The sequence below is a fragment of the Leptinotarsa decemlineata genome, unplaced genomic scaffold, assembly GCF_025532065.1.
Source record: "Leptinotarsa decemlineata unplaced genomic scaffold, Ldec_3_MD MMD2_tig00000882_RagTag_RagTag, whole genome shotgun sequence".
NCBI lineage: Eukaryota > Metazoa > Arthropoda > Insecta > Coleoptera > Chrysomelidae > Leptinotarsa > Leptinotarsa decemlineata.
The window spans coordinates 3363293-3379252 of record NW_027412556.1 but is presented as its reverse complement, the minus strand read 5'-3'; the positions used below and the strand labels follow the sequence as shown (position 1 = coordinate 3379252).

Here is a 15960-nt window from a genome sequence, read left to right as displayed (position 1 = left end):
ATCAGAGCAAAACGATACTCGTCGTGAAGTTTTCAGCTACCGGCGAAACCAATATCGTCCGGAAAGAAGAGGCAAAACGAATAAAATATCGAGATGTTTTCTTCGAACTCCACAGACACCAACTAAGTTAGCGTCTACATATCTTGAACGAGATTCTTGAAATAATGTTTCATTCAACAAATTTTTTTTCTATACAATTACTCAATATAAAGGAACGATAATCAGTTTTAAAATAAGTTTCAGCTGTTCGTGTAATAGTATTGAAAACGAAATAATTCTTTTGCTTGACAGCAGTTGAATTTGTATTTGTAATATTTATATGGGGTCTTTCATTAAGTGCTTCCTCTTTGAATTCAAATGAAACAAAGTCCATTTTAGATATCATCAAACTTTTTATTCCTTTCAACGACCTATTGATTCGCCACAGCTTCTCTGGATAGAGCTCATCCGAAACGTCCAATTTTCCATGACTTTGGAGCATAAATCAGGCTGAATTTGAACGATGGCAAGGGTTATGGCTTTCAGGACCGCTGTGGTTTGTGGCTTATTCTCATACATCTGCGACTTAACAAAATCCGACTAGATCAAATTCCATTAGGTCAAATCGCACGATTTTAGGAAGTCCCTGTTGGGAGACCCCACAGCACTTAGGCTGTGGGCTTACAGCTACAGTAACACTACATCCATAGTTCTGTATCTGTATCTGTAGAGTAGGGAGGGTGATTGTAAGCCCACAGCATTTAGGCCACATGTGACCCATTGTACATCCTCCCGAGAAGTTGTCCTCCTTTCCAGGAAGGTGGACAGATCTCTGGGAGACATCTCCTTTATATTGGCAGGTGTAGGCCAACACTCGCCGAACACACACTCTCTTATTGATGATAACTCCGGGCACTCGCATAGGACATGCCTGACAGTTTCATCTTCCTGTTCACACATCCTTCATAGAGGTGTGTCCACTAACCCTATATTTTGGAGGTGTTTCCTTAGTTGACAGTGGCTAGTCAGAAATCCTACTGTTGAGCGTAGAGTTTTCCTGGTTATCGCCAGATATTTCTTCGGCGCCAGCTTCCCAGGGTGATCCTGGCAAGATTGCATCTTTTGATTTCATCCCATCTCTTTCACATCCATAGTTTTTACGTTTTTGGTATTCATTTTGTATTTTGTTGTATCAGTTGAAAAACTGTTCCTCAACTTCGTATTTTATAGTTGTATCGGATAAATAAAAAAAAGAATTATCTTTTACTAGTTTCTTCCAAGAACTGCGGCTCGGCTGACCTGGAAATCCAAGTGTGCAACCCCATCAACCAGACCCTAACCGTCCACCAAACCCCCATAGATGACAAACTCGTCCAAGTCATGTTTCTACCAACTCTAGCGGCCTATACCAAGTGGTCGTAACTTACGGAGGTGTCCCGGTGAAGGGGTCCCCTCTGGCGTTAGGGGTTGGTCCTGTGGGTCCGACGCCGCCCCCGAGGGCCGTTGGAAAAGGGCTTGAGGTGGGACGAGTGGGAGAGAGGACGTCTTTCACCGTGAGCAGCGTTGTGCAACCGAGGGTGACTGTCGAAGCCGTTGAGGGTAATATCGATGTGCAGATACAGACCACTAAGCCAGGCGAGTATACGATTACGTATACGCCGAAGTGGGTTGGTAGTTACGATATCATCATCAGTATTGGTCCAAATGACGTAAGTACTAGTAGTAAGAAGACTCTCATTTACTCTGGTCACCATAATATACAGCCAATAATACATATTTGTGGCACGTCTAGTGTTATGATGATCATGAATCATGTTTTTACTTGTAATCAGTTTCTGAAGATATGCACTTATTCTGAAAATAAAAATCACATATATTTTGTAAATTCGGTAAGATACAACCTTTGTAAACCATATCCATCCAACAAACAAAGTTACCCAAACAAAGATAGATGCGTAATCAAAGCATAGTCACCACGCACATTTGCATCTATTGGGTAAAATAAGCAAGCCTCCAATCAGATTCAACTGCAATCGGCTGGCAAAATTCATTGTTACAGTATCGTAGTGGTGAGTTACTTTTCAACGCCTGTGGTGTGAACTTATATGGTATTTTAAAGTTTAAAATTTTGAAAATGTCATGTACTGATACGGCTGAAGAAACTGCTAATTCTGGTCCCTATACTCAACCTAAAAAACTGTTCTATAACCAACCGGATATTTTAAAAAAAATCGGGTCGTTCCTTAGTGCAACTCTGTACAAACAGCCTTGTCTGGGAGATCACGTGCACTATGCATGATAATGTTTTGGAGCACTCCGTTGCTTAGATGGACAGTATAGTGTGTTTGACAGAAGGGATATTTTGGTGAATCTATTACACTTCAAAATAATTCGCATACCTCTGTTTTTATATTATATATTTCATTTAAATCCATAGAAATACTTATGATGCACTGTTTGGAACCTTTGATGTAGTAATGAATTTTACTGGAGTTTTACCCCAAAACCAAACCGTTATTTTACCACCTCGACACGTGTTTCGATCACCAAGTGATCATCTTCAAGAGGAAGATTAATCTTCCTCTTCACATAGATTTTTGTTATGACTAGACCAATGGGCTTGTTTCATGCTATGGCTCCTTGGCCGAGATAAAATAAGAATTGTATCAAAACTTTCCATCCTTCGATAAAAGACAAAGTCTGAAATGAATGTCATATAAATAAAAGGTACCTACTAAATATACCACCTACCGTTTCAATTCTTCATTCTTCATTTCGGTACCAAAATATTGCAAATTTTTCAAGTAAAATTCATCGATCATTTCAAAATCGATTCTTAGTAAATTGTCGGAGTCAGCTTTAACAAAACTAGGCTCAACATTCATTTTGAAATTGTTTTAACAAAAATACGAAGTTATGTGTGGAAACTATTGACATCAGAAAGAGCACATTGTCGCATACACTACAGAGGGCGCTTGCTGACTGGATGACAATATGGCTAATATACCAGTAACGTGGAATTTCTTATTTTTGGTGGGTGGCATGAATGCATAATTGATTTATTTTACTAGGGTTCATGAGCATTCGAAAACCATCTGAAAATACAGCTGATGAGATGAGAAAAAAATGAGAACTAGAATCCTTCTACTCTTCCAAGACTTTATAGAAATCATTCAAAAAGTGACTATAAATGAAAGGGAACGAAAATATTGAATTTGATGACAGAGTTTTTTATTTCAACTTCAAGCAGGTATTCTCCACAGAAAATATTATCTGGAGTTGATCCTGTTACTGAAAGTATGAAACAAAATTAATTGAATTTCATCATATGATTAATGGTATTATTGGCCTCATTCAACCTAAAGTTTTGGAAGATTCAACAGATTACCCAAGCGAGCCTATAACGCTTGAACGTAGAAGCTATATTAGAAAGAGGTGTGTATGTAGGAATCGTTTTTTTTATAATAAATTGCAGTTGTACAGATTGAGGATTGTAGGATAAATTGAATATTTGAAATGATTCTTTGACCCAGTTTGCTATATTTTTTGATTTTCCTAACTTTATATCATTAAATAATGCATAAAACCATAGTTTAGGTAAATATTTTGTGATCTATCGACTTTGTGTACTGATTTTAGATATAGAACTTATTTGCAAACATGATTTTTCGTATACATTTTATTCCGTGTGGAGAATTTTTAATTAATGGAAACGTTAACGGGTTCATATACACTTCCATAATTAAATTGATAATAATAGGCTTCGTAAATTTTATGATTTGGCAATGTTGATTATTTCTATTGTTCCTATTGGTCAATCGAACAAGAAGCGGGAATAGGGGCGTGATGTCATCACCCTACCACATTCGATTTTCAATAATTAATTACGGGAAAACTACGATACTTAGAGAGATGAGACAAAGTGCACTGTTTTTAAATTTAAAATTTCTGTCAAGTGAACTATAGATCAAAAATCATGAAACAAGCCCATTGAACGAGTCATCCAGTGGATTTCCAAAAGATTCACAGAACTTCCAATAAGTATATTATTATGACTGGAGACGATAATGGTTTGAGTTTTCATTCTATGCAATTCAAGCTTATTGTTAGTGTATCATATTTCAGCTCCATCTTCAATTTAGTTGATAGTGGTACGGAGACTCAATATCTGTTTGATAAAATGACACCATATCAAAAGCGTATATGTAGGAAACACCCTGTATATTATCGGATTGTGCCGATAACTGTGATAGCCAACTCCATGTGTTTAAAATTCCGTAATTGTTTCCAGCTTCCTGGATCACCGTTCAGACCCATCATCGTCGACCCATCGGCAGTGCGGCTCATCGGAGGTGGACGCAATACCTCGACGATTCCGGACGCATAAAACTTCCTGCTAAGCTGGCCTTTGACACGTCAAACGCCGGTCCGGGCACTCTGGAGTGCAAAATTGCCGGCCGAAAAGTGAACACCGACAAAAACGGAACTCGGGTTCGATTCGACATATCCGGCGAAGGTCTCAGTCCGGGAGAACACGATTTCGACATCAGGTTCGCCAACATACCATTGCCCGAAGCGCCCAGTGTTGTCGCTTGTCTTGGGGATCAAGTGGTTCTTACTGGATTAGGATTGGCGCATGCGCAGTGCAGAGAACCGGCTGTGTTCACCATTGATGGGTCGAGAGCTGGCAGTGGGTAAGAATGAGTTTTCAGATTGGTGGGTAACAAATTCGTCCTAGAGGTTATATATATTGATAGATAGAACTTGAATCTAATATATGAAAATGGATGTTTGTTGGTTAGTTGGTTGGTAAGTGATAAACTTCTACATCGCTCAACCGATCGTGATGAAACTTGACATGTATAAGTAATTTTTCATAGGGAAGGTTTTTAGGCTATCAATTTTTCTATAACTCGCCACTAGATGGCACTGAAGAACAATTTTTTTAAAGCACTATTCTATAACGCTGCGCACGCCTAAGTTCGTTGATTCTGATTCTGTCAAAACATTTGAACAGCAGCGATTCAGCAACATAGTACTAATTAGTACTACAACTACCAAATTCTACGCGGGCGAAGACGCGGGCAACAACTAGTCTATTATAGAATTATCCATGATTATGATAACACAATTTTACTAGGCAAGTTTCGCTAACACCGTGGCTTCCTCGGAAGAAATTAATATTACACACTGGGCTACAGTTCTTACATACAACATTATTATAGGGTCTTCAATTAGGCGCTTCCTATCTTCAAATTCAAATGAAACAAAGTATGTGTGAGATATCTCGGTGGAGCCTATCCAAAACGTTCATTTTTCATCACTCTAGCGCATAAATCACCAATGGTATGGGTTGTTTTGGCTTTGAGGATCGATGTGGTTTTTAGCTTATTGGCATATACCCCACAAGAAAAAGTCTAACGGGGCCAAATCGAACAATCTCGGTAACCAGTTCACATCACCTCCACTTGAGATAAACATGCCATCAAATCGCTCTTGTAAAATATCCAATGTGGCATGAGCTGTGTGGCACGTAGTGCCGTCCTGCTGAAACCACATGTCGTTGGTGTCCAGATCATCAAATTCAGTACTCTTGATGCACTGTTTGGAACCTTTGGTGTAGTAATGAATGTTACTGGAGTTTTTTCCCAACACCAAATCGTTATTTTTAACACCTCGACACGGGTTTCGATCACCAAGTGATCATCTCCAAAGAGGAAGATTAAAACTAGAAACTAATGTATATCTAAGAAAAAGGCAAGTGATGGAAGATGACGATGATGATCAATTATTCCTGTTTGATAGAACTCATACCTGAAATTTGCTATTTGAAATCCGTGATGCAGATATGTTTCAAAACAATCAGATGTTAGTGAGATGATTTCATTTTTGAAGAAATGAAATTAACTTTACTTATGGTATCATATTCCTCCATACCTCGAATGAATATATATTCAGAATCGAACTATTCCGGGTATGCCTCCAGAGGGTATGTCTCAAGATGTCTGAGAGCTCAAACGCCAAGAGTTCGTCAAAAGACGCCAGTAAAGTGTCAAGTCGAAGAATCTTGAGAATAAAACATTGGTCTTAATGAGATAAACCTTGAATTAGAAGGGGTATATTATTAGTAGAGAATAATTTTTTGGAAAGAAAGCCTCCCATAGTTCAATCTTTTATGGATATGATGTGACAAACTTTCGTAGTTTTTACTTAATAATAAATTGTGGAAACGACTTTGAGTTTTTATTCTTCGCGATTCTTTTTTGTCATTCCATTCATTATAGTCTTTCCACATTCAGTTTCCACAATCATTTCGAATTTCCATTCTTTTCATACAAGTCCACACTTGAAACTCTCAACATAAAATATGATCAACAACGTCTAAATTAACAAACGTAACGTTTTTCCAGGAAACCCGGAAGTAACCTTGCATGCTGCAGATACCAACATCCCTGTTCCCGTTATGATCAGCCTAGCAGGAGACAAAATCTGGAAAGCTGCCTATACGACAACGATTCCAGGAAACTATTTGTTGTCCGTACTTTGGGCAGGTAGGCTAGTCAAAGGATGTCCTCTGATAGTAGAAGCCAAAGGAGGAGCAGATGCTTCCAAGGTATCTTTTACTTTTCTCCACTGGGTACTTATTAAATAATATTGCGAAAATAATTTCGTAAATCATCAATCAAAATTGAAACAAAAATGTTTTGGTTCGACTGTTTGAATCAACATAATGTTCAAAGGTACTCTGTTCTGGAGAAGGCCTCCGACAAGGAGTAGTAGGACGAGAAATCAGATCCTGGATAGACACAAGAAGGGCTGGTCCCGGAGAACTGACGGCGCACTGCACTGGCCCTAAAAAAGTGGCATACTGTGAACTTTATGACCATGGAGATGCAACTTTCACGCTGAACGTCAAGCCTCAAGAGTCAGGAAGACATGCACTCACCATCAAGTATGCTGGTCAACACGTTCCCGGATCACCCTTCACCTTGAGAGTGGCTGGAGCTCCAGATCCCAGCAAGGTGAGATTTAAATTAGTTCTGATGAAACTGCAGATGTCTTTATACATCCACATTCACCAAATCATCTAAATATAACAATTTGACGATTTCAGGTTCGGGTGTACGGTCCAGGTGTAGAACATGGAGTTTTAGCAACATTCCAGTCACGATTCATTTGCGACACGCGTGGAGCAGGAGCCGGACAACTCACTGTTAGAGTTAGGGGTCCTAAAGGAGCTTTCAGAGTTGAGATGCAGAGGGAAAGTCAAAAAGATAGGACCATACTCTGTAAAGTGAGTTATTTCGCTGTTAAGATCATGAAAGACAGTAGAGTTCCATAATTAGGAATGAAGGAAATGGTCACGTCACCAACGTTCGGTGTACTAACTAGTTATCGATATATCGGGATGCCACTCGCTAATTGTGTCCACCTTGCAATGTCGTTTCGTTGAAACATAGCCGATATGAAATTCATCAAGTTCTAAAGTTATATGACTCAGTGAGATTTTGTTGTAACAACAATTCAACTGGTATAGTCTAACCATTCCCAATTGGAACGGCAATATAAAGATGAGTACAGTCATAAACATTTCTTGCCTGTGGCCCCTAGTCGCCCAGATAATTAGTAAACGTGCTATCAAACGTAGTTGAGGGGTAAAGGCTCGGCTAGCTGGACTGGCTGAATACTAATTTTTTGTCGTTTCACAATATTTCTTTATCAGTGCCGTGTGTTCGTGGGGTTAGGTGAGGTAGTGAGTGGTTCTGCAAACCGATTTTTGAATACTTTTTCTAGATGTCAATTACCCTAACACCAAATTGATATTTTTGCACTCGACGCGCGTTTCGCTAACAAGGTTAGCATCTTCAGGAGAAGCAAATTAATACTGAATCTATATACTGTTTATATACTTAAATATACAAATTAATTTGTCAATAATAGATATGGCTTTCTGGAGATCTTTTGTAACAAATGATAACATTACGTGTGAGGAATCTGTGTCAGTCGACAGGGATCCGGAATTTGAAAATAAGGACTTACATGTTCAAGTTCAGCGAGTAATTTTAAATATTCATGAATGATTGAAGATGGAAAACTATCACACTTCACAGAATGCTATTGTGAATAGAATATGCGAGTTAACGAAACTATCTCGTTCGACAATTCTTCGAGTCATTGAAATAGAGGATGTCATTGACCAAGCAATGAAACGAAAACAAAGGAATAAAAAATTCGCAAACGTTGATGGTGCTACAAAAGATGTGATTCGGCGAACAATTTATGGTATATACAAAAAAATGAAGTACCAACCTTGGAAATGATTTGGTATAAATTACTTGACTATCCCGATTACAATTACAAATCTTTAGGAATTCTACGATGTGTCTATTGTCTTGTGGTTTCAAATATTAAAAAATTGAACAAACGGTTGGTCATAATGGAATCGACACGCATTGTTCAACTCCGACTAGAATATTTGAGGCGAATGAAAAGCTACCGAGAATCCAGCAGACATATAATCTACCTCGACGAAACTTGGTTTGACACCCATGATGTTGTCAAATATGGCTGGGTAGACGAAACCAAGTATTGTGCTTTGAACACACCTTCTTCAAGGGGAAAATGTGTTATAATTTTGCATGCCGGGAATGAAAGTGGTTTCGTACGTAACGCTTTGCTTCTGTCAGCCAAAAATTTAAAAGATTCGTCTGATGATTACCACGAAGATATGGCTGCGACTTTATCCGAAACCTGGTTCAGTGAGCAGCTTCTCCCAAATATTCCTCCAAACTCGATTATTGTTATGGATAACGCTTCGTATCATTCTCGGTTATTGACTACAATACCAAACAATAACACAAAAAAGCAGATATTGTTGATTTCATGCGAAATCATGACATGGAAATACCCGAAAAGATTCCAACGAAAAAGGTATTACTGGCGACCATGAAACAATGTAATTTCAAAACAGAGTATATTATTGATTCGATGTTTGAAACACGTCGTCATATTCTCTTACGTTTGCCTCCATACTATTGTGTGTTCAATCCAATTGAAATGGTTTGGGCCACAATGAAAGAAAGCTTGCGGAAATGTAATCAGTCACCGACTTTGAATTCTGTAGTGCTTGACAATATAAGGCGAGTAGTGAATGAAGTAGGTATTAGTGATGTGTGGAAGAACTGTGTGGCCCACGTTATAAAAGAAGAGAACAAATATTATGTGCAAAGTTCCATAAATCCGATCGTTATTCAACCCGGTGATGATTCCACCTCATCCGAATATAGCGAAGAAAAATTTTGATTTTTCTAGCAATTTTGTTGGCCTCTTTTATTTTGTAAATATATGTTTGACGAGAATTCGGTGTGTTTATCTGTGTTTCCTTCGTATTTCAGAGTTTTCGACTCGGAAATCAACTACCTTAAATTTCCAAGTTTTTCATAATTACCCGTGGTGGAAAAATTCAGTTGAGATAACTTTTTCATGTGGTGATAAATTGCTATGATTGTAAGAATCAGTAACTGAAAAACTACCACTGAAAAATAATATGCTGACGCCTATGTCGGCATATTATTTTTTGCTGTTCCAATTGGTATCGGAAATACTATAGCACTCATAGTTTCTTCCAAACCCTGCTACATTAGTACAAGGAATTAGATATTTCGAAAAAAAAAAATTTTCAATGTTATTATCACTCATTAACGTATGTTAATTGTCACATGAACGTTGAATGACAAAGAGATGTGGTAGACTAAGTTTTTTAGGCAGATGCTTTTTTCAGATAGATAGATATTTAATTCCAACAGATGTGAAAACATCCAATAACAGAAAATATATACATTGTACTTTTGGCCAATACAAAGACTATCACAGAATAAATCAATGATTGTCTTTGAACGAGGAAAAAAATGTATCACCGTCTCGGCACATATCAATTAATCAATCAATAGGAAGAGTGGAGGAAGAGTTTGTTGTGAATGTCCAAAGAAAAAAGTTTCAACATCCTTGGCGTCTTCCTGCTTCATCTTGAATCCTATATTACATAGAAGTTCTGAAGACTCGAAATCTCAAAAAGGTTATACAGCTATCATTGTTTAATATGGTTGTTCTTGAATATTCAGAAATTGCGTTGTATTGCTCACAAAACGACAAGATCAGTCGGAAACTTGCATATCAAAATTCCGCTCTTTGAAAAAAAGTCATACACAAAGATTAGTTTTCTTCTTCGGGCGTATACTGTACAACCTACTTCCAACACACCTGAATAAAAATAAGTAAATTCAAACCGACCCTGAAGCAACATATTCATGAGAAATTCATGAGAAATATTACCTATCTGCATCATCACCATCATTATGATTACCAGTTTTATTACCGTCATTATTATTTTTATATTTTATTATAATTTCTGTTCTTTAAATTTGTATTATTCGTTGTATTCTTTTTCGTTAACATTTTTCATTCTCATCTTCATTCTCTATCACTGATTTTATATGCATATGAACTGTTATTACAGAAATTGAATACTCCTTCAAGTGGGGGTAGAAAAAGCACAAAACAAGTGACATACGCCCCACTCTGGGGGGTATTAAAATATTTGTATCAAATATTGTATTAAATTCTTGTATCAGAATAATTATAATTCCCTGTTTCACCGATTCAGTCTCAAGAATGGTATTTATTTCTAACTCAGGTTGTTCAGTACAATCAATTGTTTTTTTTTTTAATTTTTCACTGAAAGGAAAAGATGTCTTTAGTATCTTTATGAAATTTATGTTCAGGATAGCGTTTATTATTTTCAAGTTTACACTGATGGAGAGAGGATCGTAAAAACATCAAGAATTATCTAGTATGGCATGTGGCAGGCCTTATTGAAATTATTTCTTTTTAATTTCAGTTCGATCCAACAGAACCCGGAGACTACCGAGTAGAAGTAAAGTGGGCTGGGGAGTTAGTACCTGGATCACCATTCCATGTCATGATCTTTGACACGCAAGAAGAACTGAGGCGGTATATAAATTCTTTGTGAAATATTCAATGCTGCGTAAATTTCAAATTGTGATGAAACATCTGAACCTGAATGAAAGATTATTTATTTGTTGACCGTTATTGAGAAAACAATTGATGTTGCCGTTGATCACAGTCACTGTCTCCATAACCCATAACTTATATAATTTATCTTCATGAAACGTTCAACAAGAAACGGATCTGACATCTGACAGTTTGACATCAGTGATTTATTTTGTATCATGAATTGGGGTTGGATGCAGAGAGTGGGGAAAATAATTAATAAGTTTTTAATGTAAGTGATATTTTACTTCACGAATAATTTTATTTTCTATATGTACCTAATTTTAATAAATTGTTACGAATACTCGTGTTTTTTCTTTTCCTTTACTGCTAGCAGAATATCTTATATATCAATAACATGAGAATTTCACTACATAGTTTTATAAAATGAAACACGTGTTTTACTATACAGTAACTTCTTCAGGCGTGTATATAGTATAGACTCTATGGAGTATAGACACGCCTGAAATAGCTACTATATAGTGAAACACGTGTTGCATTTTTGTAAAACAGTTTCCATCACATAAATAATATAATCTACATTTGATACTATGAAGAAATTAAAAATATATATAAACATATACAACATACAATAAATAAATACGTTGAAGATCAAGTCATTTTTTCGAAAATTGATTGTCATCACGGATTTTTTTTTAATTGAACGCCGTATTTGTCAACAAGTTTTGTTTTAATAATAAACTCACGTATTACAATAAACGGCTTCAATCAGAAATATCCATCTTTGAAATATTGAAACTCATGTCTTTCCTCATGTTAAATATAATAATTTTTATTTGACTTGCAAAACATTAGGATTATAAAACAACAACAAAATTCAATTGGCGCTCCGGGGCGACTTCAGCGATTGCAGTGGCGCATTTGCTTTTTCAGCTGCAAGAAAACTTGTTATCTTATAACATTCAGTTAGTTCGGCGCATGTTTGACAATGCAGTCGATCATCACCTGTTAAAAGTTCCATTTTCAGATGTTTTAACAATAAGCTTTGCACGGACTGCTTATTAGTCATATCAGGAAATGCTAGTTGAAATTTTCCATTGATGATCATTCTATATGTATTCTATTTGGAAAAGTGCTGTTTCGTATTTGTTTCAAAATTAACTTGACGAGAAGATGTAGACATTTTGATGGTATTTCAAACTGTCTTCAAACTCGACATATACCAAAAGCCCAACAATGGTGAATGCCTACTTCACTTATGGTGTAATCAAATTGTAGTGAAAGAAATTAAGACAATTTTTCTAACCTCAAAAGGGCTCTAAGGTCAGGCCCTTCACCCAAAGTTTTGATACATCCAAAGAAGTCGCCACCAGCATTAATGTCTTGTCGTACAAAGGGGCTAAGTGGTCATTGGGTCCAAGAATGGTGAACCAATTAGCTGAGAATGAGACCATTCTATATTTGCAATACGACCATGGGATTGGAGAAACATCTTTCTATCAAGCATTCTTCGATCATATCAACCAGTTTACCAGAATGATCAAGGTCGACCCTGTGGTGTTCAAGAACTAAATCTAACTTGTTCCTGTTTCATTTTCAGCATGTTCATCATATTAAAGAATATTTTCTGGCTTCAATAGTGGAGGTTTAAGAAATGAAAATTATTGATTTTTGGAGATGGTGATGGTCGGGAAAGCCGACAACAAAAGCATACTGGACTTCCTCCACGGTAGACCAAGAAACTGAATCCTGATGGGCCACGGGGATTTTTCCGTCTTCTACTTCAGCCCACTTGATCAAGGCTAGGAAAAGCCAAGTTCTTCGATGTTGGTAAAAATTTCATCTATTCGTGAGTAGACCCAGAAATTGAAGTGGTCACTGCGGTCTATGTGGGCGCTCTATTTCGAACGAATACCTGCTGGGTGGCTTCTGGTCACTTCATCAAAAATCAAACCAGGGTCATTGAAATGCTTCAGGTCCCTGACTACATGAAGAGGAGGCGAATCGAATTCCTAATAACTTATGAGATCTATCCAGTACTACTTCTTCATGTATACACTCCAAACTTCCATTGCGTTTCTCTTCATTTGGTGACGAGTCCAATCCGGAATTTTGACATTGAACAACTGTGCTGTAGTATTAGCGCAGCTACTATTTCCACCGAAAAGTTCAATTATCGATACTCTTTCTGTAGTTGAATCAACTATTTTGAGCTTGATTATAACTCGAAATAGTCACAATCGGAATATGTGAGTGAGGAGTGCATTAAATATAGATAAATGAAATTATGAATACTTTTAAAGGTAGATCGACAAGAACTGGGTTTAGTTTTCGATTGCCAGCATCAAATTGCAGAGCAGATCAGAGTCATTTGTAAAAAGGACGTGAAAGTAGTAGTATTACTAGTATTGAACATGAAAAATTACGTTCCTCTATCGCCAAATATTTTACTAATGTTTTTCTTCTTCTCAGAAACTACTCAATCAAATTTCAAAAAATGGAAAGCGTTGAAAAGAAAAATTGATGACATCATTAGAATCTGCATTGCTTGACCCCTGACTCCATGTAAGATGAGGGAATTGAATTTCACTCTTCTGAGGGAATTCAAATGACAAGGTTGATAAAAGACGCAAAAGGTTTTCTCCTCAGAATGAAAATTGTCGAATTCGTGCGATTTTTTTCCCGAAGCCATCTGTGAGAAATTGTTCTTGTTTTGCTTGCACTGGTCCTCCCTGTATATTATTCTCAATGATGTATTGAATATTCAATCATTCAACTGGTCGTGATTATTCACTTCAAGAAGTAACTTATTTTGAAAGTATCAGATACCTACTTTTTTGAATTAAAAAAAATGTACAAACTGAACTCGGGCATGGAGAATAGGCAAACAACTAAGCGAATTTATGAATAGTGAATAATGAAAAAAGAACACCATTATTATTTTCATGATAATTCATTGTTCGGAAAGTAGAACGCAAGCAACGAACGGTGGATATGTAATTTAAACATTCTTCCATTCGAAACAAAGGAGAAATAGCAAACTATTCGTGCATCATCGCTTGAGAGGGAAAGTGTTGAGTTTGACATGACACGCTACTGACAGCCAACGAAACGTTACCTTCCGCTTTTCGATATATTCAGATTTGAAGTAGTTATTTTGGGAAGTGTTCCCTTTTGTCCAAAAGAAAGTTTATATTCTTAAAGTTAATTTTTCAAACTGTTACTATTATCAAAATGACCAACTTGAAACCGACTGGAATAATCTTTCCTAACTTTTTATTTCATGTCATACAAGGTACAAGCACAGACACGATTGTCACTGAATAAAACAATGGAATCGACCAAGAGAAAGATTGGTATTCACGACCATTATGACAGAAACGAAATATTATAACAAAATGGACCGAGAAGCATTCACCAAGAGAACCAAGAGACAGTGGACCTAGGCCTTCAAAAATTCGAGGTGATGAGATACATGTTCAGAGGGTGGCTAAAAAACTATGATACTAGATCACAGACTGTCCTGGAACCAACATCTTGAAAAAGTGAAAAGGAAGTCATAGGTAGCACCAGACGCACCTATGGAAAAATATGGGGGCTGAAACCGGACGTTATATATTGGCTCGACACCATGGTGGTTAAACCTATGATAATATCCTGAAACCGTTGTGTGGAACGAGAAGAGAAGTGCCGAATTTTTAGAATCATTACATTGATTATTGAAAAGCATAAAGGTATCCTAAGTACATTTATATATAGTGGACAAATAAAAACGATTGGTTCACATGGAACCTGTCTTATGAGAATTATGATTTTTCTACCTCATCAGTTTACAGCCTGTTATTGCGGAAATAATTAATATTTGAATTCTCTAGTAAGCTTATGAATATTACTGGAGTTTTTTCCCAACACCAAATCGTTATTTTTAACACATCGACACGTGTTTCGATCACCAAGTGATCATCTTCAAAGAGGAAGATTAAAACTAGAAACTAACGCGAAGCTAACCCTATTCATGCTATATAGATATCCCATACAGGTAAACCATCAAGGTGTACTACCCATACAGGTATACCAACCTAAACTGATTTCACAATTTTTCTATTATTTCTATATTTCTATTATTTTACAATATATGTTTAACTGTAATAGCTGTATATAAAACAATTTTTAGCTATATAAAAATTAATTTCACAATATTGCCTATCTAAATTTATTTTTGCAATGTGTCCTTATGTAGTAATCAGTAAACCCAACAATATTATTCTAACAAGCTATATAGTATGCTCTTTGGTATAGGCCCGTCATCGTTATTCATAATATTATTGTGTTTACTTATTTCTACACTCTCATAGGCATCTAGTTGCCTGTTGTTGTTAACTTGTCTGCAAACCTGCTGTCTGCAAGTGTGTTTCAATAATTGAAAATCGATTGCGGCAGTTATATCGCCAACAGTATATGCAGGAGTAACTGCAGTGAAGAATCCTGCACTGACTTATATATGAAGATAAATCAGTTAAATGAAATCCATCAACGCATTAAATTTACGAAAGAAGTTGAAGAAGGCAACCAGCTTGCATTTTTCGATGTACTGATTACAAAAAAAAGCCGGACGGTACATTAGGTCACACGGTATATCGAAAGCCAACACACACGAATAGGTACCTAAACGCAAATTCACACCACCACCCAAAACAAATTCACGCGGTGGCAAAAACACTCATTACACGTTCGAGGAGGCTGGCAGACAACGATCACAGACAAAAAGAGTTTAACACCATCGAAACAACTTTACAAATGAATAACTACTCAGAAAGAAGTATGAAAGCGGCTGCCAAGACCACACAGAAACAACAAATAACTCGAGATACACCGGTCATAACAACCACACTACCATATATTGCAGGAACAACAGATAAAATCAGCAGAATTCTTCGCCGACACAACATA

At 36.8% G+C, this 15960-nt stretch overlaps 1 protein-coding gene across 1 annotated transcript in view; it reads left to right on the top strand.

Annotated features, from left to right (window-relative positions):
* The window catches only part of jbug (filamin-type immunoglobulin domains fbug), a 109212-nt gene extending 97859 nt beyond the window's left edge, over positions 1–11353 (top strand). Inside the window, 8 exon segments of the mRNA XM_074174817.1 lie at positions 1250–1375; positions 1378–1688; positions 4271–4328; positions 4331–4673; positions 6391–6592; positions 6720–7001; positions 7094–7273; positions 10877–11353. Coding sequence (XP_074030918.1) covers positions 1250–1375; positions 1378–1688; positions 4271–4328; positions 4331–4673; positions 6391–6592; positions 6720–7001; positions 7094–7273; positions 10877–11008 — 1634 coding nt within the window. The 3' untranslated portion in view covers positions 11009–11353.
* Positions 11354–15960: the final 4607 nt, after the last annotated feature.